Raw genomic sequence first — 27,307 nt, forward strand, 5'->3', positions numbered from 1 at the left:
CCGGTGCCCCGTGGCGCAGGCGCAGGGGTTGGGGCGGGGGCGGCACCTCTCACTCCTGCCTCAGTGGCACCATCCCAACAGGACACCGAACGCTGCAGGACCAGGGGTGTATGGGAGGGGACTAGAGCCCTGAGTGAAAATCCTGGAGAAGCCTCCACCCTGCCCCTGAGGACGCAGCAGAGCAGCTGCTCCTGCTGCCCCCGGCCACGCCCCACGCTGCCCCAGGCCACGCCCCAGGCCACGCCCCACGCTGCCCCAGGCCACGCCCCACGCTACCCCCGGCCACGCCCTGCACTGCCCCCAGCCACACCCCAGGCCACGCCCCACGCTGCCGCAGCAGAGGGCTAGTTCGCTCCCTTCTGTCCTGACCACTCCCAGCAGACGTCACCATCTCCCAGCCCACCTCCCCCCGAGCCGCAGCTGCTGCTGGGACCAGCGGACCCCCGAGTGCCGCCCACTGCTGGCTCTGTGCTGGAGACGGGCCCTGGCGCCGGCTCACCTGCCAGAACCACTGGATCTGCTTGCTGTTCTTGGTGTAGTGCCGGTAGATGGTGTTCTTCTGCCAGTCGCTCATGTCCATCTCCTGCATGCCGCACAGCATCAGCTGGGGAGCCAGGGGAGAGGTCAGCAGCCACGCCACCCTCTGCCCTGCCCACAGGCCCACGGGGGCCATGGCTGGCCACTTGGCCCTGCCCCAACTCACCTCGAGCTCCTTCTCGTCGAAGTACCGCAGCCACTCCAGGGGCGCCACCTCGTTGAAGCCGTCCAGGAAGGCCTTGGTCTGCTCCTCCACGCCCCGCGTGAAGCGCCAGTCCGTCAGCAGCCTGCCAGGGCAGAGGCAGCCAGTCGAGCCCGCCCAACGCTGGGGCCGGAGCAGAGCAGCCCTTCCCGGGGAGAGGAGGCCCCCCCGCCCCTCCCTTGCGTGGCGCTCTGGTCGCCGCAGCTCCGTGGCGGAGCGCGCCTCGGGAACAGGGCCCCGCAGGCAGATCGGGGCGTTCGTCTGCTGCCGGGCCAGAGCGTGGGGGGCAGGGCCGGGGGGCAGCGGCCTGTGCTCTACCCCCCTCTCGGAGCGGGCTGGCCACGCCGCCCTGCCCCCGCGCCGCCCTGCAGACTGAGCCACCCGGCCACGGAACAGCGGTTCCCCCGAGCCCCGCCTCCGTGCCAAGCCCCGCCCAGCGGGGGCAGTCGGCCAGCCCCTGCAGCCCGGGCCTGGGACTTACATGATGTACTCTTCCTTGTTCTCCTCCGTCACCCGGATGCTCTCCCCTCCCTCCTTCAGCTCGTGCGTCGTCACCTTGCCCAGGATCTCCATGTCCTGGATGAAGTACAGCTCCAGGCCACACTCCTCCAGGCTGTTCTCCCTGGGGGGGGGGGGCAGGCGCATCAGCCTGGCTGCACCCTGGGCCCAGCGAGGCCTGGCAGCGCCCCTACGGCTACCTGGGCACTGCCAGGACGAGAGCCCTCTCGCTGGAGCGCTGGGTCCTTCTGGGCCCGCTGCAGGAAGGAGGCAGGCGGGTGCCCTGTGGAGGCCTGAGCAGAAATGACGGGGGCTGGAGCGCGTGGCAGGCGGAGGGACCGGGGCTTGTTCGGTCTTCAGAAGAGCAGAGCGAGGGGGGATTTGGGAGCAGCCTGCACCTCCCTGCAGGGGGGTCCAGAGAGGCTGTTCTCGGGGGGGCGGGTGGCAGAACGAGGAGCAATGGGCTCAGGTTGCAGTGGGGGAGGTCCAGGTTGGGGATAAGGAAAACGATTCCCCTAGCGGGTGGGGCAGCCCTGGGACGGGTTCCCTGGCGGGGGGAGGCTCCATCCCTAGAGGTGTCCAAGTCCCGGGCTGGGCTGATTGAGTGGGGCTGGTCCCGCTCGGGGCAGGGGCTGGACTCGCTGCCCCCTGGGGTCCTGTGAGGCTTGGCCTGGCAGGCTCTTCTGGAGCTGCGTGGAGATCTCGGCCTCGAGCCTGGCGTGTGGCCAGTAGGGGCAGAGCCCCCCGGGCCTGGGGAGGTGGGGAGGTAGCCCCCCCCCGCGGGGCTGGCAGGGGAGGCACTGACTTGATCCAGACGATGGAGTTGTAGAACTCGGGGTCGATGGACTCCAGGTCCTTGAGCGTCGGCCTCTTGTTCAGCATGCGCTTGTAGAAGGGGAGCGTGAAGCCAGTGTCGATGAACTTGCCGTGGTACAGCGCCTGCGGGGGAGGCGCCAGCTCAGGGCTCCGCTCACCGCACGGCCCAGGGCGGCAGCGGGACGCCCTCCCCTTCCCCGGGGGCCCGGGGCCACGCAGGAGACAGCCTCTGGGGCCCCAAAGCGCATCCGGCAGGGGATGGGCCCTGGGCCACGCCTAGGGAAGGGGATGGAGAACAGCTTCCCCTTGCGGCCCCACACCATGGCCCGGCCCAGCCCTGCGTCCCAAGGGGGTCCCCCCTCCCTCCTCCGCCACGCAGGCCCCTTTGGCCCCATAGACACGTCCCTCGCACTGCCAGCCAGGCCAGAGCCCGGAGCCGCCCCCCTCGCGGTGCACCCTGACCCCGCAAGCTGAGCCCTGGCCTTTGTGGGGGTCCAGGGGGGGCCAGCATTGCAGCGACCGGCGGCTCTGTGCTCCCCACCTGGGCCATCCTGCCCCCCAAGCCAGCCAGACCCCAGGCAGGCACTGCTGGCCCTCCAAGGAGATGGGGCGCAAGGCTCGGAACGTCTAAAGAGGTAAGGAGCTGGCCCCATCCAGTCCCAGTGCCTCCTCCCCCCAGCCGCGCCCCACAGCCGGTCTGCCCCCGATCTCCCTGCGGGGGGCCAGGCCCCTCTCCTGCCCTGCTGTGCCCCACGGCCGGTCTGCCCCCAATCTCCCTGCAGGGGGCCAGGCCCCTCTCTCCCTCTGCTGTGCCCCATGGCCGGTCTGCCCCCAATCTCCCTGCAGGGGGCCAGGCCCCTCTCTCCCTCTGCTGTGCCCCACGGCTGGTCTGCCCCCAATCTCCCTGTGGGGGGCCAGGCCCTCTCCCGCCCTGCTGTGCCCCACGGCCGGTCTGCCCCCAATCTCCCTGCGGGGGGCCAGGCCCCTCTCCTGCCCTGCTGTGCCCCACGGCCGGTCTGCCCCCGATCTCCCTGCGGGGGGCCAGGCCCCTCTCTCCCTCTGCTGTGCCCCACGGCCGGTCTGCCCCCAATCTCCCTGCGGGGGGCCAGGCCCCTCTCCCGCCCTGCTGTGCCCCACGGCCGGTCTGCCCCCGATCTCCCTGCGGGGGGCCAGGCCCCTCTCCTGCCCTGCTGTGCCCCACGGCCGGTCTGCCCCCAATCTCCCTGTGGGGGGCCAGGCCCCTCTCTCCCTCTGCCGTGCCCCATGGCCGGTCTGCCCCCGATCTCCCTGCGGGGGGCCAGGCCCCTCTCTCCCCCTGCCGTGCCCCACGGCCGGTCTGCCCCCGATCTCCCTGCGGGGGGCCAGGCCCCTCTCTCCCTCTGCTGTGCCCCACGGCCGGTCTGCCCCCAATCTCCCTGCGGGGGGCCAGGCCCCTCTCCCGCCCTGCTGTGCCCCACGGCCGGTCTGCCCCCAATCTCCCTGCGGGGGGCCAGGCCCCTCTCCTGCCCTGCTGTGCCCCACGGCCGGTCTGCCCCCAATCTCCCTGCGGGGGGCCAGGCCCCTCTCCTGCCCTGCTGTGCCCCACGGCCGGTCTGCCCCCGATCTCCCTGCGGGGGGCCAGGCCCCTCTCTCCCTCTGCCGTGCCCCATGGCCGGTCTGCCCCCGATCTCCCTGCGGGGGGCCAGGCCCCTCTCTCCCTCTGCCGTGCCCCATGGCCGGTCTGCCCCCGATCTCCCTGCGGGGGGCCAGGCCCCTCTCTCCCTCTGCCGTGCCCCATGGCCGGTCTGCCCCCGATCTCCCTGCGGGGGGCCAGGCCCCTCTCTCCCCCTGCCGTGCCCCACGGCCGGTCTGCCCCCGATCTCCCTGCGGGGGGCCAGGCCCCTCTCTCCCTCTGCTGTGCCCCACGGCCGGTCTGCCCCCAATCTCCCTGCGGGGGGCCAGGCCCCTCTCCTGCCCTGCTGTGCCCCACGGCCGGTCTGCCCCCGATCTCCCTGCGGGGGGCCAGGCCCCTCTCTCCCTCTGCTGTGCCCCACGGCCGGTCTGCCCCCAATCTCCCTGCGGGGGGCCAGGCCCCTCTCCTGCCCTGCTGTGCCCCACGGCCGGTCTGCCCCCGATCTCCCTGCGGGGGGCCAGGCCCCTCTCTCCCTCTGCTGTGCCCCACGGCCGGTCTGCCCCCGATCTCCCTGCGGGGGGCCAGGCCCCTCTCCCGCCCTGCTGTGCCCCACGGCCGGTCTGCCCCCAATCTCCCTGCGGGGGGCCAGGCCCCTCTCTCCCTCTGCCGTGCCCCATGGCCGGTCTGCCCCCGATCTCCCTGCGGGGGGCCAGGCCCCTCTCTCCCTCTGCTGTGCCCCACGGCCGGTCTGCCCCCGATCTCCCTGCGGGGGGCCGGGCCTGCTGCCCTCGCTGGCGGGCTTTCCGGGGGCCCACCATGGCGATGAAGCGGCCGATGAAGCGGAAGTAGGTGAGGTGGTCGGGGTTGATGGACGAGGCGGGGTTGATCTGCAGGCAGTAGTTGTTCTTCCCGGCGTACTCGAACAGGCAGTACATGGGGTTCAGCACCTCGTGGGACAGGAGGAAGAACCACTCCCTGGGGAGAGAGGGGCGGCGCTGACAGGGGGCCGGGCCGGGGGGGTCACCACTCCCCTCCTCAGCCCCGCTGCGCGGGCGGCAGCGAGTCCGGAGGCGGCAGCAGGACAGAGGCTCAGGCAGCGGGAGAAGCTGAGCCGGCGGCTCGCGCAGGCAGCAGATGCTGAGCAGCTGCCAGACACCCACACGCTCCTCCATCCTGCCATGCTCACTCACCCGGCCCCCGCCCCGTACGCCTCCCACGAGCCTGCACGCCCCCCAGAACGTGCGCACACGGACACGAGCCTGCACGCCCCCAGAACATACACGAGCCTGCACGCCCCCCAGAACGCGCGCACACGGACACGAGCCTGCACGCCCCCAGAACATACACGAGCCTGCACGCCCCCAGAACATACACGAGCCTGCACGCCCCCCAGAACGCGCGCACACGGACACGAGCCTGCACGCCCCCAGAACATACACGAGCCTGCACGCCCCCCAGAACGTGCGCACACGGACACGAGCCTGCACGCCCCCAGAACATACACGAGCCTGCACGCCCCCCAGAACACACGCACACGGACACAAGCCTGCACGCCCCCAGAACACACGCACACGGACACAAGCCTGCACGCCCCCAGAACACACGCACACGGACACAAGCCTGCACGCCCCCAGAACACACGCACACGGACACAAGCCTGCACGCCCCCCAGAACGCGCGCACACGGACACGAGCCTGCACGCCCCCAGAACATACACGAGCCTGCGCGCCCCCCAGAACACACGCACACGGACACGAGCCTGCACGCCCCCAGAACATACACGAGCCTGCACGCCCCCCAGAACGCGCGCACACGGACACGAGCCTGCACGCCCCCAGAACATACACGAGCCTGCGCGCCCCCCAGAACGCGCGCACACGGACACGAGCCTGCACGCCCCCAGAACATACACGAGCCTGCACGCCCCCCAGAACGTGCGCACATGGACACGAGCCTGCACGCCCCCAGAACATACACGAGCCTGCACGCCTCCCAGAACATACACGAGCCTGCACGCCCCCCAGAACGCGCGCACACGGACACGAGCCTGCACGCCCCCAGAACATACACGAGCCTGCACGCCCCCCAGAACGTGCGCACATGGACACGAGCCTGCACGCCCCCAGAACATACACGAGCCTGCACGCCTCCCAGAACATACACGAGCCTGCACGCCCCCCAGAACGCGCGCACACGGACACGAGCCTGCACGCCCCCAGAACATACACGAGCCTGCACGCCCCCCAGAACGTGCGCACATGGACACGAGCCTGCACGCCCCCAGAACATACACGAGCCTGCACGCCCCCCAGAACGCGCGCACACGGACACGAGCCTGCACGCCCCCAGAACATACACGAGCCTGCACGCCCCCCAGAACGTGCGCACATGGACACGAGCCTGCACGCCCCCAGAACATACACGAGCCTGCACGCCCCCCAGAACGCGCGCACATGGACACGAGCCTGCACGCCCCCAGAACATACACGAGCCTGCACGCCCCCAGAACATACACGAGCCTGCACGCCCCCCAGAACGCGCGCACACGGACACGAGCCTGCACGCCCCCAGAACATACACGAGCCTGCACGCCCCCCAGAACGTGCGCACATGGACACGAGCCTGCACGCCCCCAGAACATACACGAGCCTGCACGCCCCCCAGAACGCGCGCACATGGACACGAGCCTGCACGCCCCCAGAACATACACGAGCCTGCACGCCCCCCAGAACATACACGAGCCTGCACGCCCCCCAGAACGCGCGCACACGGACACGAGCCTGCACGCCCCCAGAACATACACGAGCCTGCACGCCCCCAGAACGCGCGCACACGGACACGAGCCTGCACGCCCCCCAGAACACACGCACACGGACACAAGCCTGCACGCCCCCAGAACACACGCACACGGACACAAGCCTGCACGCCCCCCAGAACATACACGAGCCTGCACGCCCCCCAGAACACACGCACACGAACACGAGCCTGCACACCCCCAGAACACACGCACACGGACACAAGCCTGCACGCCCCCAGAACACACGCACACGGACACAAGCCTGCACGCCCCCAGAACACACGCACACGGACACAAGCCTGCACGCCCCCAGAACACACGCACACAGACACAAGCCTGCATGCCCCCAGAACACACGCACACGGACACGAGCCTGCACACCCCCAGAACACACGCACACGGACACAAGCCTGCACGCCCCCAGAACACACGCACACAGACACAAGCCTGCACGCCCCCAGAACACACGCACACGGACACAAGCCTGCACGCCCCCAGAACACACGCACACAGACACAAGCCTGCACGCCCCCCAGAACATACACGAGCCTGCACGCCCCCAGAACGTGTGCACACGGACACGAGCCTGCACGCCCCCAGAACACGCGCACACGGACACAAGCCTGCACACCCCCAGAATGTGTGCACACGGACACGAGCCTGCACGCCTCCCAGAACATACACGAGCCTGCACGCCCCCAGAACACGCGCACACGGACACAAGCCTGCACGCCCCCAGAACGTGTGCACACGGACACGAGCCTGCACGCCCCCAGAACACACGCACACGGACACGAGCCTGCACGCCTCCAGAACATACACGAGCCTGCACGCCCCCCAGAACGTGCGCACACGGACACGAGCCTGCACGCCCCCCAGAACATACACGAGCCTGCACGCCCCCCAGAACATACACGAGCCTGCACGCCCCCCAGAACGTGCGCACACGGACACGAGCCTGCACGCCCCCCAGAACATACACGAGCCTGCACGCCCCCCAGAACGCGCGCACATGGACACGAGCCTGCACGCCCCCAGAACGTGTGCACACGGACACGAGCCTGCACGCCCGCCAGAACATACACGAGCCTGCACGCCCCCCAGAACATACACGAGCCTGCACGCCCCCCAGAACGTGCGCACACGGACACGAGCCTGCACACCCCCCAGAACATACACGTACACGAGCCTGCACACCCCCCAGAACGTGCGCACACGGACACGAGCCTGCACACCCCCCAGAACATACACGTACACGAGCCTGCACACCCCCCAGAACGTGCGCACACGGACACGAGCCTGCACGCCCCCAGAACATACACGAGCCTGCACGCCCCCCAGAACGTGCGCACACGGACACGAGCCTGCACGCCCCCCAGAACATACACGAGCCTGCACGCCCCCCAGAACGTGCGCACGCGGACACGAGCCTGCACGCCCCCCAGAACATACATGAGCCTGCACGCCCCCCAGAACGTGCGCACACGTACACGAGCCTGCACACCCCCCAGAACGCGCGCACATGGACACAAGCCTGCACGCCCCCAGAACATACACGTACACGAGCCTGCACACCCCCCAGAACGTGCACACACGGACACGAGCCTGCACGCCCCCAGAACGCGCGCACACGGACACAAGCCTGCACGCCCCCAGAACATGCGCACACGGACACGAGCCTGCACGCCCCCCAGAACATACATGTACACGAGCCTGCACCCCCCAGAACGCGCGCACATGGACACGACCCTGCACGCCCCCCAGAACATACACGAGCCTGCACGCCCCCCAGAACATACACGTACACGAGCCTGCACCCCCGCAGAACATACACACACGTACACGAGCCTGAACCCACCCTGAATGCACACACGTGCATGAGCCTGCCCAGTCCCAGAACACACAAACACATTCATAACCCTGCACACACACGTACATATCTAGCCACCCCAGCACACGTACCCACATGCATACACGCCTGCACACACCCCAGAATGCATACACAAGCCTGCACACATGCACACCTGCCAGCCCCAGCACACGTACCCACACGCGTACACGCCTGCACATACTACATACCCACACACGCACGCCTGAACACGCCCACCCACGTGCATCTGCCCGGGCCCAGCGCCTGGGCCCTTGTTTGCCGCCTGCCCCAGGGCTGGGAGCGGCGCCGGGTCCTGGCTGCGGCTGCCCCGGAGCTCGGGGAGACGCGATTCCTCCAACGCCGAGAGCGCCCGGCGTCCCGTCCGTGGTTCTACCCTGTGGTAGAACAGCCTGACGTAACCTACCATAGGGTAAAACCACTGGCAGGGCGCGGGCCGGGGCCAGCAGGTGCAGGAGTCGGGGGCGGGGCCGGCACCGCCCCAGCAGCCTCCTCTGCCCCGCGCTGCACGAGAGCGGGACGAGGCCGAGGGACAGCGCTGCCAGCCCCCCGGAGCCACCAGGGCCTTGCGACTGCTCCTTGCAGCACCCCCCCGCCCAGGGGTGCAGGCAGAGCCCCCCCCGCCCAGGGGCGCAGGCAGAGCCCCCCCATGCCCCCCATCCCAGGGGCGCAGGCAGAGCCCCCCCATGCCCGCCATCCCAGGGGCGCAGGCAGAGCCCCCCCCATGCCCCCCAGCCCAGGGGCGCAGGCAGAGCCCCCCCATGCCCGCCATCCCAGGGGTGCAGGCAGAGCCCCCCCATGCCCCCCATCCCAGGGGCGCAGGCAGAGCCCCCCCCATGCCCCCCAGCCCAGGGGCGCAGGCAGAGCCCCCCCATGCCCCCCATCCCAGGGGCGCAAGCAGAGCCCCCCCATGCCCCCCAGCCCAGGGGCGCAGGCAGAGCCCCCCCATGCCCCCCATCCCAGGGGCGCAAGCAGAGCCCCCCCATGCCCCCCATCCCAGGGGCGCAAGCAGAGCCCCCCCATGCTCCCAGCCCCAGGGGCGCAGGCAGAGCCCCCCCATGCCCCCCAGCCCAGGGGCGCAAGCAGAGCCCCCCCATGCCCGCCAGCCCAGGGGCGCAGGCAGAGCCCCCCCATGCCCGCCAGCCCAGGGGCGCAGGCAGAGCCCCCCCATGCCCCCCATCCCAGGGGCGCAAGCAGAGCCCCCCCATGCCCCCCATCCCAGGGGCGCAAGCAGAGCCCCCCCATGCCCCCCATCCCAGGGGCGCAAGCAGAGCCCCCCCATGCCCCCCATCCCAGGGGCGCAAGCAGAGCCCCCCCATGCTCCCAGCCCCAGGGGCGCAGGCAGAGCCCCCCCATGCTCCCAGCCCCAGGGGCGCAGGCAGAGGCCCCCCATGCCCCCCATCCCACGGGCGCAAGCAGAGCCCCCCCATGCTCCCAGCCCCAGGGGCGCAGGCAGAGCCCCCCCAATGCCCCCCAGCCCAGGGGCGCAGGCAGAGCCCCCCCAATGCCCCCCAGCCCAGGGGCGCAAGCAGAGCCCCCCCATGCTCCCCAGCCCAGGGGCGCAAGCAGAGCCCCCCCCCCGCCCAGGGGTGCAGGCAGAGCCCCCCCATGCTCCCAGCCCAGGGGCGCAGGCAGAGCCCCCCCCCCCCCCCATGCTCCCAGCCCGGGGCGCAGGCAGAGCCTGACATGGGACCCTCTGGCTCTTTGGTCCCTGTGGCACACGCAGCATCAGGCCATTGCTCATTCCCAGCCAGCAGGATGTGGCCGGGGCGTCTGCCCACCCCAAACGTCCCCTAAACCCCCTGCGCCCGCCCCAGCCCCTCCCCGAGCCTGCCCCCAGCGCCCCCCCGTGGCGCACACGTGGGCCGGCCGGCGCAGACTCACCTGGCGATGCCGCCATAGTCCAGCCCCTCCTCGCCCCGCATGATGATGTAGAGCCGCCGCCGCAGGTCGTAGGGCTTCATGTTCATGATCTGCGGGCAGAGACGGGAGCAGCGTGACCCCCCCCGTGCTTTCTGAAACGGCCACACGGCCATGAACACAGAACTCAAAGGTGCTTTGAGCCAGTGAGCACCGATCTGCATGGCACGAGCCGCTGGCTCCGGGGCCCGTACTCTGCTGTGAAATCGGAGACAAGGAGTGGGGGATACGTGGTGGGTTCAGAGGTGTGATGAGAGACATGGACGGTGCCACCCTCAACTGTTAAACCATCTCTTCTGTCCTTCAGTCTGAGCAGTGGCTGGTAGCGAGTGGCCTCAACTGTTTAACAAAAGGAATAGGAAAGTAGAGACCTTGGTCTTTTGGCTGGGCTGCACCTGAAGGAAGGAGCAGAAGACCCCAGGGTGGGGAAGAGGGACCTGGTTCGGAGGGGCAGCTGGAAAAGAGGTTTTAGGGGGAGTTGGAAGAGTTTGAACTGAGGTTTCAGTGAAGAATTAGCCAAGCGGTTTTGTTTCTTTTGATTTGTAACTTACTTTGCTCTGCCTGGTCTCACTTATTCCCACTTCAATCCTGCTGCTTCCACTTTAGAATATCATGTTTATTTTCTATCAAACGCAGTGTAAATAATTGTTACCTGGGGGAACCAGTGTGGACATTCCCCCTTTCATTGTTCCAGGGGCGCCCCTATTCTCTGGGGTCTGATCCCATCTGGGGAGTGCTCTCAGGAGGATGGGCCCAACTGCTCTCTCCTCAGACCTGAAGTGGTTCAGTGTCTGGGCAGGGACCTCAGCCCGGGGCCTTGGCTGGGGGAGACCAGGGGAGCTGGCCCAGCAGGACCGGGCGGTGAGGAGCCCCAGAGAGTGGGAAGGCGAGTGGCAGTGGCCGTGTCAGCTCCCCAGGAAGCATCCCCGAGAGGTCGTCTGTGACCACCCCCCGTCACAGCGTCCCTGAGCCACTGCACAGGGGCTCCCCCGCTCCTCCGGCAGCCCCTCTCCGGTATCCCCGACAGCCCCCTTCCCACGTCAGCCCCCTTCCCGCCCCCCGGCAGTTCCCTTCCCCCCACAGCAGCCCCCTTCCCGCCCCCTGGCCCTGCTCCCCGGGCCGCTCCCCCACGCAGAGACTCGCCTGCTGGAAGGAGTCCTCGAAGAGCGTCTGCCGGGACACGCTGATCTTCACGTGGCTGGGCAGCGCGTTGGACTGGAAGCAGACACAGGCAGGGGCTCAGAAGGGCTCGGGGGGCCCAGCTCAGCCCCCTGCCCCCCAGCCGGCGCCCGGCCCCTACTCACGTGGCACAGGAAGCGGAACTGGTGATACTTCCAGCGGAAGCTGCGGTCGTACGCCCCTGGGGAGCCGCCCTGCTTGTTCCTGCAGGAGCAACACAGGGGCCTCGGTGGGAACCCACTCAGCCCGCACCCAGCGCCCCTCGCAGCGCCCGGGGCAGGGGCCACCCAGCCAGGCAGTGGGGAGCAGCCGCCCCGGCCAGGACCCTGCAGGCCCCACCTGCCGCCGGCCAGTCAGCCCCACAGGCTCCGCACCCGGGTTTCAGGCTCCCTCCCATGGGCAGCCCACGGCCCTGGGCCCGGCCGCGGGACGTTAACCGGGGGCTACGTCAGTAATGGAGCTGTCGGACGGGCAGGCAGCCCCTCATCCCGGCTGGCGCTGGGCCCGAGCCGCCGCGGCTCTGCAATTTCCAAGGCCGTAGGGGCCGGGGGCGGGCCGGGACTGAGCCGGGAGCAGGAGGCCCACGGCGACCAGGTCCCCCCTCCCAGCCACCAGCTGCCGCCTCAGCAAAAGGAGGGGCCCCGGCAGGCAGCACCTTACCCAGACTCGAACCCAGGGCGCGGGTCCTTGAAGGTGGTGGTGCGCGTGTTGTGGTCCACGAAGTAGCGCACCCCCTCGCTGGTGTACTTCATCTCCCAGCCGGGCGGCAGCGCCGGCTCCTGGATCATCCTGCCCACGCAAGGGAGAGGGCACTGGGCACCTGCACGTGGGGGGCCGGGGAGCCGCTTCCCCCGGCTGGGAACAAGGGCGGCTCCAGGCCTGGTGCCACCCCCGAAGCCTGGGGATCGGCTCTGGCCTGGCTCGCGGGAAGCCCTTACACACGGCAGGACTGGGCCAGGAGCCCCGCAGTGAGATCTCAGCCACCCCAGCAGTGCCAAATGGGGAGCACGGCACAGCACCCCCAGCCTCCGCACGGCACCCCCGGCCTCCACACCCCCAGCCTCCGCACGGCCCCTCCGCCCGGCACCCCCAGCCTCCGCACGGCACCCCCGGCCTCAGCACCCCCAGCCTCCACACGGCACCCCCGGCCTCCACACCCCCAGCCTCCGCACGGCCCCTCCGCCCGGCACCCCCAGCCTCCGCACGGCACCCCCGGCCTCCGCACCCCCAGCCTCCACACGGCACCCCCGGCCTCCACACCCCCAGCCTCCGCACGGCACCCCCGGCCTCCACACCCCCAGCCTCCGCACGGCCCCTCCGCCCAGCACCCCCAGCCTCCGCACGGCACCCCCGGCCTCCGCACCCCCAGCCTCCACACGGCACCCCCGGCCTCCACACCCCCAGCCTCCGCACGGCACCCCCGGCCTCCGCACCCCCAGCCTCCGCACGGCACCCCCAGCCTCCACACCCCCAGCCTCCGCACGGCACCCCCGGCCTCCACACCCCCAGCCTCCGCACGGCACCCCCGGCCTCCACACCCCCAGCCTCCGCCCAGCACCCCCGGCCTCCACCCGGCACCCCCGGCCTCCGCACAGCACCCCCTGGTCTCCGCACCCCCAGCCTCCGCACGGCCCCTCCGCCCAGCACCCCCGGCCTCCACCCGGCACCCCCAGCCTCCGCACGGCACCCCCGGCCTCCATACCCCCAGCCTCCGCACGGCACCCCCGGCCTCCATACCCCCAGCCTCCACACGGCCCCTCCGCCCAGCACCCCCGGCCTCCACCCGGCACCCCCAGCCTCCGCACAGCACCCCCGGCCTCCATACCCCCAGCCTCCACACGGCCCCTCCGCCCAGCACCCCCGGCCTCCACCCGGCACACCCAGCCTCCGCACGGCACCCCCGGCCTCCACACCCCCAGCCTCCGCACGGCACCCCCGGCCTCCACACCCCCAGCCTCCACACGGCCCCTCCGCACGGCACCCCCGGCCTCCACACCCCCAGCCTCCGCACGGCACCCCCAGCCTCCATACCCCCAGCCTCCGCACGGCACCCCCGGCCTCCACACCCCCAGCCTCCGCACGGCACCCCCAGCCTCCATACCCCCAGCCTCCACACGGCCCCTCCGCACGGCACCCCCGGCCTCCACACCCCCAGCCTCCACACGGCACCCCCGGCCTCCACACCCCCAGCCTCCGCATGGCACCCCCGGCCTCCACACCCCCAGCCTCCACACGGCACCCCCGGCCTCCACACCCCCAGCCTCCGCATGGCACCCCCGGCCTCCACACCCCCAGCCTCCGCATGGCACCCCGGCCTCCACACCCCCAGCCTCCACACGGCCCCTCCGCCCAGCACCCCCGGCCTCCACCCGGCACCCCCAGCCTCCGCACGGCACCTCCGGCCTCCACACCCCCAGCCTCCGCACGGCACCCCTGGCCTCCACACCCCCAGCCTCCGCACGGCACCCCCGGCCTCCACACCCCCAGCCTCCGCACGGCACCCCCGGCCTCCACACCCCCAGCCTCCACACGGCCCCTCCGCCCGGCACTCCCGGCCTCCACCCGGCACCCCCAGCCTCCGCACGGCCCCTCCGCCCAGCACCCCCGGCCTCCACCCGGCACCCCCAGCCTCCGCCCAGCATCCCTAACCTCCGCCCGGCACCCCCAGCCTCCGCCCGGCATCCCTAACCTCCGCACGGCACCCCCCAGCCTCCGCCCGGCATCCCTAACCTCTGCACGGCACCCCCAGCCTCCGCACCCCCAGCCTCCGCACCGGCCCCTCCGCCCGGCACCCCAGCCTCCACCCGGCACCCCAGCCTCCGCCCGGCACCCCCAGCCTCCGCCCGGCACCCCCAGCCTAGCACCCCCAGTCTCCGCACAGGCCGCGCGGTAGGAGGGGCCCGGTGAAAGTGCCGCCTCAGCCAGGGCTCTCCTCACACAGAGGCCTGGCAGATGCTCTCAGACAACGCCCCCCCCCGGTCACCGCCGTGCTGCGGCTCCTGGGCCCAGGCCCTGCCGGCAGGATGCGCCGGGCCCCCCGGCCACGCTGTGTCTCTGGGGGTGGTCGGGGCCCCGCGTGGGGGCTGCCTACCCCTGCGTGCGAGGATCCTCCCACTGGGTGGTGCGCGTGTTGTGGTTCACGTAATACACTCGCCCGTTGTCCTGCCGCTTTTCTGGGAGAGGGGGAGGACAACGTCAGCCCATCGCCCGCCGGGCGCCCCCGCCCCTCTCCGGCTCCGCCCCATCCCCGCAGTGGCAACGCAGCGACGGGGGCGCTGGCTGACGCACGTGCTGCCCTGGCCTGCTCCAGCACCCGCGCCGGCGAGGCCAGGGGTAGCGGGAGCTCGTGTCCCCCCCGTGAGAGCAGCGCACGGGCCGCGTACCCCTCCCACGAGCGCAGCGCACGGGCCACGTTCCCCCCCGCCGCGAGCACAGCCTGGGGTACAGCGCCACACACATGCCCCTCCCCGGCCCCACACTCATGTGTCCATCCCTCCACAGCACACGCAACCCCCTTGGGACACGCCCACTGTGCGCGCAAGGTACGCCTGCCCCTCGCACTGCCGGGCTCTGCCCAGTGCGCTCAGCCCTCCCTCCACGTCCACCCCCCAGCTCACAGCCAGCAGCTGCGGGATGCGCCCCCAGACAGCCCTGGGCACAGCCTGCTCCACGGCCCTCGGCCTGGCACCCCACACCCAGCTGCACCCGCCCCTCGCAGCCAGCCCCTCACCCACCAGCCCGCAGACACGGCGCCCCAGCCGGCCTCCCACACACCCAACCCCACGCCGGATCCCCCACCCCAGTCGTGCCGCAGCACCCCTGCCCCTGCCCTCTGGCCCGCCAGCCCCAGCACCCTGGCCCCTGCCCTCTGGCCCGCCAGCCCCAGCACCCGGCCCCTGCCCTCTGGCCCGCCAGCCCCAGCACCCGGCCCCTGCCCTCTGGCCCGCCAGCCCCAGCACCCGGCCCCTGCCCTCTGGCCCGCCAGCCCCAGCACCCGGCCCCTGCCCTCTGGCCCGCCAGCCCAGCACCCGGCCCCTGCCCTCTGGCCCGCCAGCCCCAGCACCCGGCCCCTGCCCTCTGGCCCGCCAGCCCCAGCACCCTGGCCCCTGCCCTCTGGCCCGCCAGCCCCAGCACCCGGCCCCTGCCCTCTGGCCCGCCAGCCCCAGCACCCGGCCCCTGCCCTCTGGCCCGCCAGCCCCAGCCACCCGGCCCCTGCCCTCTGGCCCGCCAGCCCCAGCACCCGGCCCCTGCCCTCTGGCCCGCCAGCCCCAGCACCCGGCCCCTGCCCTCTGGCCCGCCAGCCCCAGCACCCGGCCCCTGCCCTCTGGCCCGCCAGCCCCAGCACCCGGCCCCTGCCCTCTGGCCCGCCAGCCCCAGCACCCGGCCCCTGCCCTCTGGCCCGCCAGCCCCAGCACCCGGCCCCTGCCCTCTGGCCCGCCAGCCCCAGCACCCGGCCCCTGCCCTCTGGCCCGCCAGCCCCAGCACCCGGCCCCTGCCCTCTGGCCCGCCAGCCCCAGCACCCGGCCCCCCCCTGCCCTCTGGCCTGCCAGCCCCAGCACCCTGGCCCCTGTACAGTCCACGGGCAGCCCCAGCACCCGGCCCCTGCCCTCTGGCCTGCCAGCCCCAGCACCCCGGCCCCTGCCCTCTGGCCCGCCAGCCCCAGCACCCTGGCCCCTGCCCTCTGGCCTGCCAGCCCCCAGCACCCGGCCCCTGCCCTCTGGCCCGCCAGCCCCAGCACCCGGCCCCTGCCCTCTGGCCCGCCAGCCCCAGCACCCTGGCCCCTGCCCTCTGGCCCGCCAGCCCCAGCACCCGGCCCCTGCCCTCTGGCCCGCCAGCCCCAGCACCCGGCCCCTGCCCTCTGGCCCGCCAGCCCCAGCACCCGGCCCCTGCCCTCTGGCCTGCCAGCCCCAGCACCCGGCCCCTGCCCTCTGGCCCGCCAGCCCCAGCACCCCGGCCCCTGCCCTCTGGCCCGCCAGCCCCAGCACCCGGCCCCTGCCCTCTGGCCCGCCAGCCCCAGCACCCCGGCCCCTGCCCTCTGGCCTGCCAGCCCCAGCACCCGGCCCCTGCCCTCTGGCCCGCCAGCCCCCAGCACCCTGGCCCCTGTACAGAGCCTGCGGTGGGGAAGCAGGAAGCTCCCCCGAGGCGGCGGGCGGCTCAGCCTGCAGCTGTAATTGGAAACAGGCTCCCTTCCCCCGCCCCTTCTGGATGCTCCGGCAGCTCCTGTGTCCGCTCCCGGCGGCAGGGCCACGGGCGGCACAAACTCACCGGCACGTGGGCTGGGTTGGCGGCCGCCGGGTTTGGATCAGCTCAGCCTGGGCTTGCCGGGCTGTCACCGGGGGGCCCTGCCCACGTCGGCGCTGGGGGCGCTGCTGGCGGCGGCCTGGCACTCAGAGCCAGGCAGCCAGTGGGGGGGAGGCTCTGAGGGCAGCTCCCCCCCCCCCCCCAACGCAGCCGGGCAGAAGGCAGGCTGGTGTATTTCCCCCTCCCTGTGGCCACGCTGGCACTGGCCCCGGGGCAGGACCCCAGCCCGAGACACGCTGCCCCCGGAAAGCGCGGGGTGCAAGCGCCAGAGGCCGGCTGCCACGGGGCCCGCCACGTTCCATGGCCACGAATTCAGTAGGGGCCTCGTTATGGGGTCAAAACCGGGCGCAGGGGAGCCAGCTCCTGCCCACAGCCCCGCTCTGCTCACAGGGCCAAGCTACGGGCTGCTTCCCCTGGAGTGACCCAGGCCACAGCACCTCCTGCCGGGCCCGCGCACCGCAGCCGCTGGAGGGAGCAGACCAGGCGGAGCTGGTGCCTCCCGGAGGGGTCTAGGCAGCAGCACGTACTGGGCTCTCCCGTGGACTGGCCACTGCTCCGGACCCCCACTTCCCCCAGCCCACGGGGCCCCCCGAGCCCCGCTTCACCCAGCCCACGGGGCCCCCCGAACCCCACTTCACCCAGCCCACGGGGCCCCCAGAGCCCCGCTTCGCCCAGCCCACGGGGCCCCCAGAGCCCCGCTTCGCCCAGCCCACGGGGCCCCCCGAGCCCCGCTTCACCCAGCCCACGGGGCCCCCCGAGCCCCGCTTCGCCCAGCCCACGGGGCCCCCCGACCCCCCGCTTCGCCCAGCCCACGGGGCCCCCCGACCCCCGCTTCGCCCAGCCCACGGGGCCCCCGGAGCCCCGCTTCGCCCAGCCCACGGGGCCCCCCGACCCCCGCTTCGCCCAGCCCACACCGGAACTGAGCCAGCCCACAGCCTAGCTGGGTCTCTGCCCCCCGGAGCCACATATCGCCCAGCCCACAGCCCCCCCAGGTCCCCGCATCACCCCGCCCCCGGCCCCCCGCATCGCCCCTCCCACTCAAGCTAGGTGCAGCATTAAAGGGGGCTCCCCCAGGAACACCGGGAGGCAGCGGGTCAGGAGTCCAGCTGGCAGGGCTGGGGAAGTGCCTGGTCCCCCCCCCCCCAGGGCCCCCGCCAGGTGTGAGATGACAAGCAGCTCCGGATCCCTGCGGCCTGGGGGCGCCCCGGAGCCACTGGCAGTTTCTTCCCTCGCGCCTGTCAGCTCCCCGGGGTCCAGGCAAACAGCTGCCGCCACCCCCCCTCCCCCCACTGCCGGGGTGCTAATGGGTCCCAGCCACTCGGACCCCAGCACGTCCTACCCCCGCCTGCGTGGGGCTCCCGGGGGCTCGGGCCTCGCCGGGGACCACTGCCCCCCATCAGCCCGGCGCTGCGCTGGCCAACCGGGCCCCAGCCCGAGAACCCCCCAACGCGGGCACGTTCCGGAGACCCATCGCCCCCGAGCTGCGGCCTGAGTGGGAGGGGGGCCAGAGGAACCCCCTCTCCTCGGACAGCCCAGTCCCAGTAGCGCCCCCGGGCTTCCCGCACCGGCCCCTGCGCTGCTCTCGCCGGCGCCCCGCGTACTCGCCCGCACACGCTCCCGAGGCGGCCCCAGGGTGCCGGTGGGGTCAGTGACCTGCCGGAGCCCGCAGCAGAGCCCCCACCTCCGCAGGCCGGGGGTCGCACACCCCGCCGAGACGCCAGCCCCGGAGCGCGGAGCTCCCGCCCAGGCACTGGCTGTCAAAACCCCCGCCCCGGCTCTCACCCCAGCACCCTGCCCCCCCGGCGCCGCAGGGCAAGGGAGGCCGGAGCCAGGGGCCGCAGGAGGGGGCAGGCCAGGTGCGCGGCCGGCTCGGTACTTACCCCAGCCAGGCGGAAGCGGGCCCAGAGGGTCATTGTCAGGACGGGGTCCCGGACGGCTGGAGGCAGCGGAGGGGCAAAACCACAACACAGAAGCCAGAGATTACTGGGCGCCGGGCACAAGCGGAGCAGAGCAGCGGGGGCCCCCGATCTCAGCCCAGGCAGACGGAGCCGGCCGCTGGCAGAGGCCCCCGCGACGCAGGGGCTGGGGCCGCGGGAGGGAGACGTGGGGCGCACGGCTGCTCTGCTCCTGCTGGCCGAGGCGACTGACGCGCCACCCCCCGTTACACCTCCAGCCTCCTCCAAGAACCACACACCAGAGGGGAAAAATAGCGCAGGCCTTTCCAATGAAATCATCCCCACAAGCCCTGTCCACGCCCAGCGCTTCCTGGCTCGGCCGGCAGCCGCCCCCGCCCCCCGCCCCCCGCCAGCGGCCGCGCAGGACGCACCAGGACTAAGGAAACATTCATGCCTGCGCAGACAGGCGGCTCCCCCCGGCCACCGCACAAAGCACCTTTCTTCTGGCGCGGGGGCCGGGGTGCGGCGCTGTTTGGATTAACCCCCCCGGCCTGCGGGCGCTCTCCGGGGGCCGGCCCGCCAGACCAGACAGGCCCGGGGAGCGGGGGGCTCGCAAGCCCTGCGCAGCCTTAAAATAAGAAACCACATTGTTGCTCACGCAGCCTCCTCGCTCCCCCTCCGGGCCGGGCGGGCTCTCGTTCCCAGGCAGGCCCGGGCCAGGGTCCCGCTTGGAGCAAGGGAGCAGCCGGCTGCGCAGAGCCCCGGGCGCACGCCGGGGCCAAGCCGGGGCCGGGACAGACGTGCCCACGCAGCGTCCCCTCCCGCCACCGGGCTGCCCATGGCCACCGGCCCGCGCGGGGAAGCCAGGGGCGTGTGGCGTCCCGCCCGGCCACAGCCCCTTCCCCTGCACACGGCCGCGGCTCAGGCTTCGCTGAAAAATCCTGGCTCGGGCCGGTGCCAGCTCCCCCGCCCTGCCCGGCCAGACGCGGAGCCGGCTGCCAGAGCCCAGCAAGTCACATCCGGAGCTATCACCTCCCAGGGACCTAAAAATAACCCACTGGCGACACGCGCAAAGGCAAAGCCGCGGCCCACGCGGGCCCAGCCGGGGACAGACCCAGAAGCACCAGCAAAACCTCCCCCGGCCCCTGTGAACGCGGCCCAGCCGATGCCCCGAGGCGCCCCCAGAAAATCCCCAGCGCAGGGCCAGGCAGCCCCAGCAAGGAGCACGGCTCCCAGGCGCAGCCCTGACACAAACCCTGCTGCAGCCCAGAGACACTGCCCGAGGGCACCGCCCGACAGGGACGCCCAGCGAGAGGGGCAGGCCAGCGGGGAGGGGCGCCTGGGCCCAGCCGCCGCAGGGGGATGGCAGCTGGCAGCGGCCAGCAGGCCTGGCAGCCGCAGGGGAAACAGACGGCTCCCGGCTCGGACAGGGAACAGACGTCCCGGCCGGAGCGTCACAGCCCAGGTGCTCCTGCTGGGCTCCCCTCCCGACGCTGCCCCGCTGAAGGACAGGGAGGGCCTGGCTTGGGCGGGGAGGACGGGCCCTCGGCCCCGGGGGCAGGGAGACAGGCCCCGCGAGGGACACAGAGCCCACGGCCGGGGCATCGCTACAGCTCGCTGGACAGCGGCCGCCCGGGGAGGACAGCAGCCCGGGCCCGCGGCGTCGGGGAGCAGGGGACCCGGGAAAGGGGGAGGCTCACGTTTCTCCCCCCACACACCCCTGCGGCGCCCGGGGAGAGCAGTGCTGCCCCGAGGGGGCCAGGACTCAGCAGGGCTGCTGGACGGGGGAGCGGCGGCAGAGGCGCTGCCCAAGGCCTGAGGGGCACACGGGGGAAGGACTGACTGGCCCTCGCTGAGTCTCCTCTCTGCAGACTCCTCCAGCCGCTGCCACTCCGGCTCTGGGGAGAAGCAGCAGGGAGGAGGCGCGGGGGGGGGGGGGTGCCGGGTCTCGGGGGGGGGGCCAGTCTCCTGGGGCAGCCCCCCTCCACGGCCGGAGGGAACTGGCTGGGCTGGAGAAGCCTGGCCCAGCTGGGCTCGCAGCGGCTTCCGCGGTGCGGCCGGAGCCCTGCACGGCACGGCCGAGCCCGGCAGGCCGCCCAGGAACAGCGCCGTGACGCCCCCGCCCCGCCAGTGGGAAGGCCCCAGGGCCCAACCGCTCCCCTGCCAGGCCCGCCGGGGGGGGGGGGGGGGCGGGGGGGCATTTCTGCTGCCCAAATCAGGAGGCCAAACAGCGGCCGACGCCCCCGTGGCCCAGGGCAGCGCGGCTCCGGGACGGGCCCCCGGGGAGGCTGTGGAGCCGCGGCGTGGAGGGCGCTAAGGCAGGCCGGACACAGCTGTGGGGTTCACGGGCCCTGCCTCGGCGCGGGGGCTGGGCCGGACGAGCCGGCGAGGAGCCGCCGGCAGGTTTCCCCGCGGGGCTTCTCGGCTCCCTGCTGGGAGGCGGCCGAGGGGCTTGTGGGATTTCCCCGAGCTGGCTGCGGCGCGGAGCAGACACCGCGCAGGCGGGCAGCCGGGGGGAGCTAGCTGGCACCCTGCTGAGGACAGCCGGGCTCTGGGCCCAGAGGAGGGCCGTGTTCACACCGGAGCCCTGGAGCCCACGTCACCCTGGCTGGTTAGCGCAGCTCTGAAGGACAGGAGAGCGGCCAGACGGGGTCAGACCAACAGTCCATCCAGACCAGGGTCCTGGCTGCCCACAGTGGCCAATGCCAGATGCCCCAGAGGGATGGGACCCAACAGTGATCCCTCCCTGCCGCCCATTTCCAGACAAACACCATCCCCACCCAGCCTGGCTAATAGGCATTGATGGACCCAGCCTCCAGGAATCTATCTAGCTCTTTGTTAAAATTCTAGCCTTTACCACATCCTCTGGCGAGGAGTTCCACAGGTCAACTGTGCACTGAGTGAAGAAAAACTTCCTTTTGTTTGTTTGAGCTCAGCCCTCACTCAGCATCCACAGCCAAGCCAATGCCGGGCCCGGGAAGGGCCCCCCCCCCCGCACCGCTCCGGGGTCCCCCCATCCGGCTCCTCCAGGGGAGGCTTCGATTTCCCTACCTGGTACAGGAACCTTTGGCTGAACTGCTGCATGGCCCTTGGAGCTGGCTCCGCTGCGTCTGCCACTGCTCGTAGTTCCTCACGTACTCGGCCGTGGGGCGCTGCCACGTGGTGGTCCTGGTGTTGTGATCCACGTAGTAGTACCTGCCCCGGGGGTCCACTCGCTTCTCCCAGCTGCAAACAGCGCAACAGGTGGGCCCTGGTCTGGCCGAGGGCCACCCGCCCCGGGCCTGGCTCCCCTGACCCCCACGTACCGCCTGGGGGAGGCTACTGTCTTCAGGTGTGCTGCGGGTCCTGGGGGGGTCTCCCCGGGGCTCAGCCTAGCACACTCCGTGCGGGGCTGGAAAGGGGGGGCAGCGCTCCCCACTTTGCCTCGCAGCGCCCCCGGCCCCGAAGCAGCCTCGCTCACAAGTGGCTCTGAGCCCGGAGCCCTGGGGGGGCAGAGGGGCCCCGGGCACTGGAGGGATGCCGGGGCGGGACGGAGACGGGCCAGGGAGAGCGGAAAGCTCCCAGTGCCGCTGGCGCCTCTGGCACAAGGAGCCTGCGGCCCAGCCGGAGGAAGGCTGCGGGCGTGACCGAGCAGGGCCTGAGGAAGCGGGAAGCTCGGTGTGTGACGGGCTCTCAGGCAGCGCTCCGTCCCAGTTTTCCATCCACGTGCAGAATAAACGTTGTTAGGTGCACCGAGGCATGTGCGGACGTGCACCACCCACAGGCACACGGGCTGCAGGCGCTCTGCTGAGCGGCTCCTGACTCTCCTAGGCGGACGCCCAGACGCTCAGCGCTGGTTTCCGTGGCTCCCTCGCTGGCCCTGCTGCTACAGCCCCCCCTGCAGGCCAGACCACTCAGCCCGTCTGAGGCGCGGGAGCGTGCCTGGCTACTGTCTCTTAGCCACCCTCTGGGGGTCCCCTGAGCGGTTTCTGCCAGGGGCAGAGTCCTGGCCATGGTTTCCCAGAGAATCCTAGCGCAGAAGAACTGGCAGGGCCCTTGAGAGTCATCGAGTCCAGCCCCTGCCCTCACAGCAGGACCCAGCACCGTCTGACCATCCCTGACGGGCGTCTGTCCCACCTGCTCTTCCATATCTCCAGGGATGGAGATTCCACAACCTCCCCAGGCAACTTATTCCAGTGTTTGACCACCCTGACATTTGGGAACTTTTCCCTAATGTCCAACCTCAACCTCCCTTGCTGCAGTTTAAGCCCATTGCTGCTTGTCCTTCCTCAGAGGCCGAGGAGAACAATTTATCTCCCTCCTCCTTGTGACCCCCTTTTAGATACTTGAAAACCGCTATCATGTCCCCCCTCAGTCTTCTCCTTTCCAAACTAAACAAGCCCAATTCGTTTAGTCCCTCTTAGGGCATGTCCTCTAGACCTGTCATCAGTTTTGTTGCTCTTCTCTGGATCTTCTCTAATTTCTCCACATCTTTCCTTCAATGTGGTGCCCAGAACTGGACACAATTCAGGCAGTCCCCGGGTTACATGGATCCGACTTACATCAGATCCCGACTTACAAACGGGGTGAGGCAACCCCACATTAGCTGCTTCCCCCCAGCAGACCAGGGAGACGCGAAGCTAGCGCCTCCCCCCCCCCAGCAGACCAGGGAGACGCGAAGCTAGCGCCTCCCCCCCCCCAGCAGACCAGGGAGACGCGAAGCTAGCGCGCCCCCCCCCAGCAGACCAGGGAGACGCGAAGCTAGCGCCCCCCCCCCCAGCAGACCAGGGAGACGCGAAACTAGCCCCCCCCCCAGCAGACCAGGGAGACGCGGAGCTAGCGCCCCCCCCCCAGCAGACCAGGGAGACGCGGAGCTAGCGCCCCCCCCCCCAGCAGACCAGGGAGACGCGGAGCTAGCGCCCCCCCCCCCCAGCAGACCAGGGAGACACGGAGCTAGCGCCCCCCCCCCCAGCAGACCAGGGAGACGCGAAGCTAGCGCCCCCCCCCCCCCCAGCAGACCAGGGAGACACGGAGCTAGCGCCCCCCCCCCCCCAGCAGACCAGGGAGACGCGAAGCTAGCGCAGCCCCCCCCCAGCAGACCAGGGAGACGCGGAGCTAGCGCCCCCCCAGCAGACCAGGGAGACGCGAAGCTAGCGCCCCCCCCCAGCAGACCAGGGAGACGCGAAGCTAGCGCCCCCCCCCCAGCAGACCAGGGAGACGCAGAGCGGCTTTTCTCAGCAGACACCTCAGCTTGGGAATAAAGGACTGAGGGAAGTGAGGTGTGGGAGAATAAAACTGAGCTCTGGAGAAATGTTTGGCTAGAGTTTCCCCTACAATATGTACCAGTTCCAACTTACATACAAATTCAACTTAAGAACAAACCTGCAGTCCCTATCTTGTACGTAACCTGGGGACTGCCTGTACTCCAACTGAGGCCTAATCAGCGCAGAGCAGAGCGGAAGAATGACTTCTCGTGTCCTGCTCACAACGCTCCTGTTCATGCAGCCCAGAATCACGTTTGCTTTTCTTGCAACAGTGTCACACTGTTGACTCCTATTTAGCTTGTGGTCCACTCTGACCCTAGTTCCCTTTCTGCCGTGCTCCTTGCTAGGCAGTGGCTTCCCATTCTGTGGGAGAGACACGGATTGTTCCTCCCTACGTGCAGCACTTTGCATTTGTCCTTATTAAGCTTCATCCTGTTTACCTCAGCCCATTTCTCCAGCTTGTCAGATTATGACGCTCTCCTCCAAAGCACTTGCAACCCGCCCCCCCACCCCCAGCTTGGTATCATCTGTAAACGTAATAAGCGTCCTCTCTATGCCAATATCTAAATCCTTGATGAAGATATCAACAGAACGGGTCCCAAAACAGACCCCTCGGGACCCCACTTGTTCTGCCTTTCCAGCAGGATTGTGAACCATTAAGAGCTACTCTCTGAGAACGGTTACCCAGCCAGTAGCGCCATCCAGGTTGTATCTGCCTAGTTTACTGATAAGAAGGGCATGTGAGACCGCATCAAATGCCTTCCTACCGTCTAGGTATATCACGCCCACTGCTTCTCCCTCAGACACAAGACTCGTTATCCTAGCAAAGACCGTCTTGTGATCCTATCCATCGTCACCTGGTAACACAGAGGAACGGACCTTCCTTCCTAGGAGTTCAACCTTCCCAGCTGTCCGACGGGCAGGCAGCCGGCCTTAGAGCCCTGCACAGGCCCAGCCTGCCAACCCCGCAGGACAGACGCGGGCTGAGGCGGAGGGCATGGCTTTCACTGCATGGTCCCTGAGTCGGGTCTCCCGTCTAAGTGCACTAGTGATGTGGCTTTATCAGTTGCAGCGTCCATGGGGCAAGAGAGCCAAAGGGACCTCTGGAAAACCAGGGCTCCGAGGGGCTACAGGCGGGTCCTGCCGGCTACCGCTGCAGTGCAAAGCAGGTCGCCTGAACTCGCAGGCGGGGAAGGGGAAAGGCCTCGTTCCAGGGCATTCGCCTGCGTGTGCTGCGGGACCTCCGGGGGGTGGAAGAAGCGCCCGCCCCTACCAGGGATCAGCAATGCCCGAGCCAACTCCTCGCTTTGGGGCACCTGGTTCTTCAGGTGGCTCCCTCTCCTCCTGGCTGCAGGCGCAGGAGCGCGTCCCCGGCAGGGCTCTGCCGTTGCTCTGCACAGAAGCGAGCGCAGCCGTGGGAAGGCTGCCTGCACCCCGCCAGCTGGCTCGAGAAGCAGCGCTCAGATTGCAAGGGAAATGGAACAGAGACGCCAGCGAGGAGGGAGGAAGGGGAAGGGAGAGCCAAGCACAGGCTGGGACGTCCCCGGGAGGCAGCAACCTGCCTGGGCATGGAGCCGCGGCTCCCCCTGCCCGTTTCCTCCTGCGCCAGGCCCACCGGGCCCCCTCCGCCCGCGGAACCCCAGAGCGCTTACCCTGGAGGCAGGGGTCTCTCCCAGGTGGTGGTCTTGGTGTTGTGGTCCACGTAATAGACCCTCCCGTTGGGCAGCTCTCGCTGTTCCCAGCTGCAAGAGGAAGAGACAGGATGACTCGTGGGCGAGGAGACCTTGTCCCGACGGCTGAGGGCTCCCTTCCGAGCACACGACTCCCCGAAGGGCCAGGCAGGGAAGGGGCCCACAGAAGGCTCACGACGGCCCCAGGTAAGCCCCAGGCACCGGCTGCCTCACCCTTACCAAGGGGCTTGAGTGGGGCATGCAGGGCACAGCCCCGAAGGCCAAAGTCCTCTTTTCGCCCCCCCCCGAGGGGGCCGCTCTCAGGGCCCATCTGAATCCCCGGGGCGGAGGCTGCCGCTTCCTAGGGACCTTGGCAGATGGGCTATGGGGAGGGGGCACCTGAGCACATCACACAGGCTGAGAGCTGGGGAGGGGGGCAGCAGCGGCTTTCAGCCACCACCCTGGGCAGATCGGCACCCGGCCCTCCCCGGGCGAAGGCCTGAATCCCATGGCGGCCCCGGCGCGAGGCACCTCTGAGTCCCGGCGGGAGCCCGGCTCACCTCAGGGCAGAGGAGCCCCCCCGGGAGCAAAGGACAAGGCAGCACCTCAGCTTCTCTCAGCGCCGCCCCAGTCGCTCCTGCTCGGGGGCAGGTTCCTCAGCGCAGGACCAGCCGCAACGTCCGGCCTGGCCCTCCCCACCCAGCTCCCAGAGCGGCCCCGCCGGCCGCAAGCGACAAGCGGCCACTCTCCGGGGCAGGAACCGCCCAGCGCACGGAGCCCGAAGCCTCCAGGCACCAGGGAAACTGCCACTCGAGTGGGCGATGGCAGCAGCCACTGAGGAGAGAAAGGGGGGCCCGGCGTTCCCGCGCTGAGCCCTGCCGCCGCCCGAGGGGACGCCGAGCAGAGAGCAGCAGTCGGTCAGGCGCTGGCCACGAGGCTACGTCTGCGTTGCCGCTCAACACCTGCGGCTGGCCCACGCCGGGCGACTCCCGCTCACGGGGCTCGGGGCTCTTTCACTGGGGGGGAGACGCGGGGCCGTAACCCCGGTTCTGGAACCTTCCGCTATTTGAACCGGGGGGGGGGGGGGGGGGCTCCTCTCCCAGCCTTGCGGGAGGGACGACTGGGCCCAGGGGGACAAATGATGAAAAACAGGGTCAGGGTGCGGGTCAAAAGTTGAAAACGAGGGAACCGGACAGGGACCCCGAGCAGAGAACCCCGGACAGCGCCCATTGCTCCTCGGCTGCCCAGGGAGCCTGCGGACGCCACCCAGGGGGCCTCTGACCGGAGGCGCGAGACCGGGGAGGAACAGAAATAGGCCCCCCAGTCGCAGAGCCCCCCTCATCCAGCATCCTCCTCCTGGTGCTGTGTTTGGCGGCTTTCGCCAGGGCCAGGAGGCGGCTGACGCGGTCTCCCAACTTTGTGGGGCCATGGGTGGGGGGTGCGTAAATGAAAAGGTGAGGGGGAAAGTGCAGCCGGAACAGGGGCTGCAACCGGGCACGTTCCAGACACGCGTGCGCCAGGTTTTCCTCCCGCCTCAGAAGGGGCAGGCGTCCGGACGGGGTGAACCGCGCCAGGTACACGCCCGTGCTCATGGCTCCGGGAAGGAGCGGCCACCGCTGTCCCCGACGGGCCGTGGGATTACGGTGGAATACACACTGGCCCATCGGGGGTCCCCACCCCCAACTGGGCTTAGACAGGCCTGCCGCTTGGTGTCGGGCTGGAACCTTCCACCCGCCCGGGGTCCAGGG

General features: G+C 70.7%; 1 protein-coding gene across 1 annotated transcript in view; it reads right to left on the reverse strand.

The window, feature by feature from the left end:
* The window catches only part of WWP2 (WW domain containing E3 ubiquitin protein ligase 2), a 76,371-nt gene that overhangs the window by 3,825 nt on the left and 45,239 nt on the right, over nucleotides 1-27,307 (reverse strand). The window contains exons 9-21 of the mRNA XM_075939767.1: nucleotides 25,542-25,631; nucleotides 21,698-21,871; nucleotides 18,632-18,687; nucleotides 14,542-14,623; nucleotides 12,111-12,239; nucleotides 11,576-11,654; nucleotides 11,415-11,486; nucleotides 10,236-10,324; nucleotides 4,481-4,640; nucleotides 2,043-2,176; nucleotides 1,221-1,361; nucleotides 704-824; nucleotides 500-604 (exon numbers count right to left, since the gene is read on the reverse strand). Coding sequence (XP_075795882.1) covers nucleotides 500-604; nucleotides 704-824; nucleotides 1,221-1,361; nucleotides 2,043-2,176; nucleotides 4,481-4,640; nucleotides 10,236-10,324; nucleotides 11,415-11,486; nucleotides 11,576-11,654; nucleotides 12,111-12,239; nucleotides 14,542-14,623; nucleotides 18,632-18,687; nucleotides 21,698-21,871; nucleotides 25,542-25,631 — 1,432 coding nt within the window. The remainder of the gene's footprint in view (nucleotides 1-499; nucleotides 605-703; nucleotides 825-1,220; nucleotides 1,362-2,042; nucleotides 2,177-4,480; nucleotides 4,641-10,235; nucleotides 10,325-11,414; nucleotides 11,487-11,575; nucleotides 11,655-12,110; nucleotides 12,240-14,541; nucleotides 14,624-18,631; nucleotides 18,688-21,697; nucleotides 21,872-25,541; nucleotides 25,632-27,307) is intronic.

This window comes from Pelodiscus sinensis, chromosome 12 (assembly GCF_049634645.1).
Source record: "Pelodiscus sinensis isolate JC-2024 chromosome 12, ASM4963464v1, whole genome shotgun sequence".
NCBI lineage: Eukaryota > Metazoa > Chordata > Testudines > Trionychidae > Pelodiscus > Pelodiscus sinensis.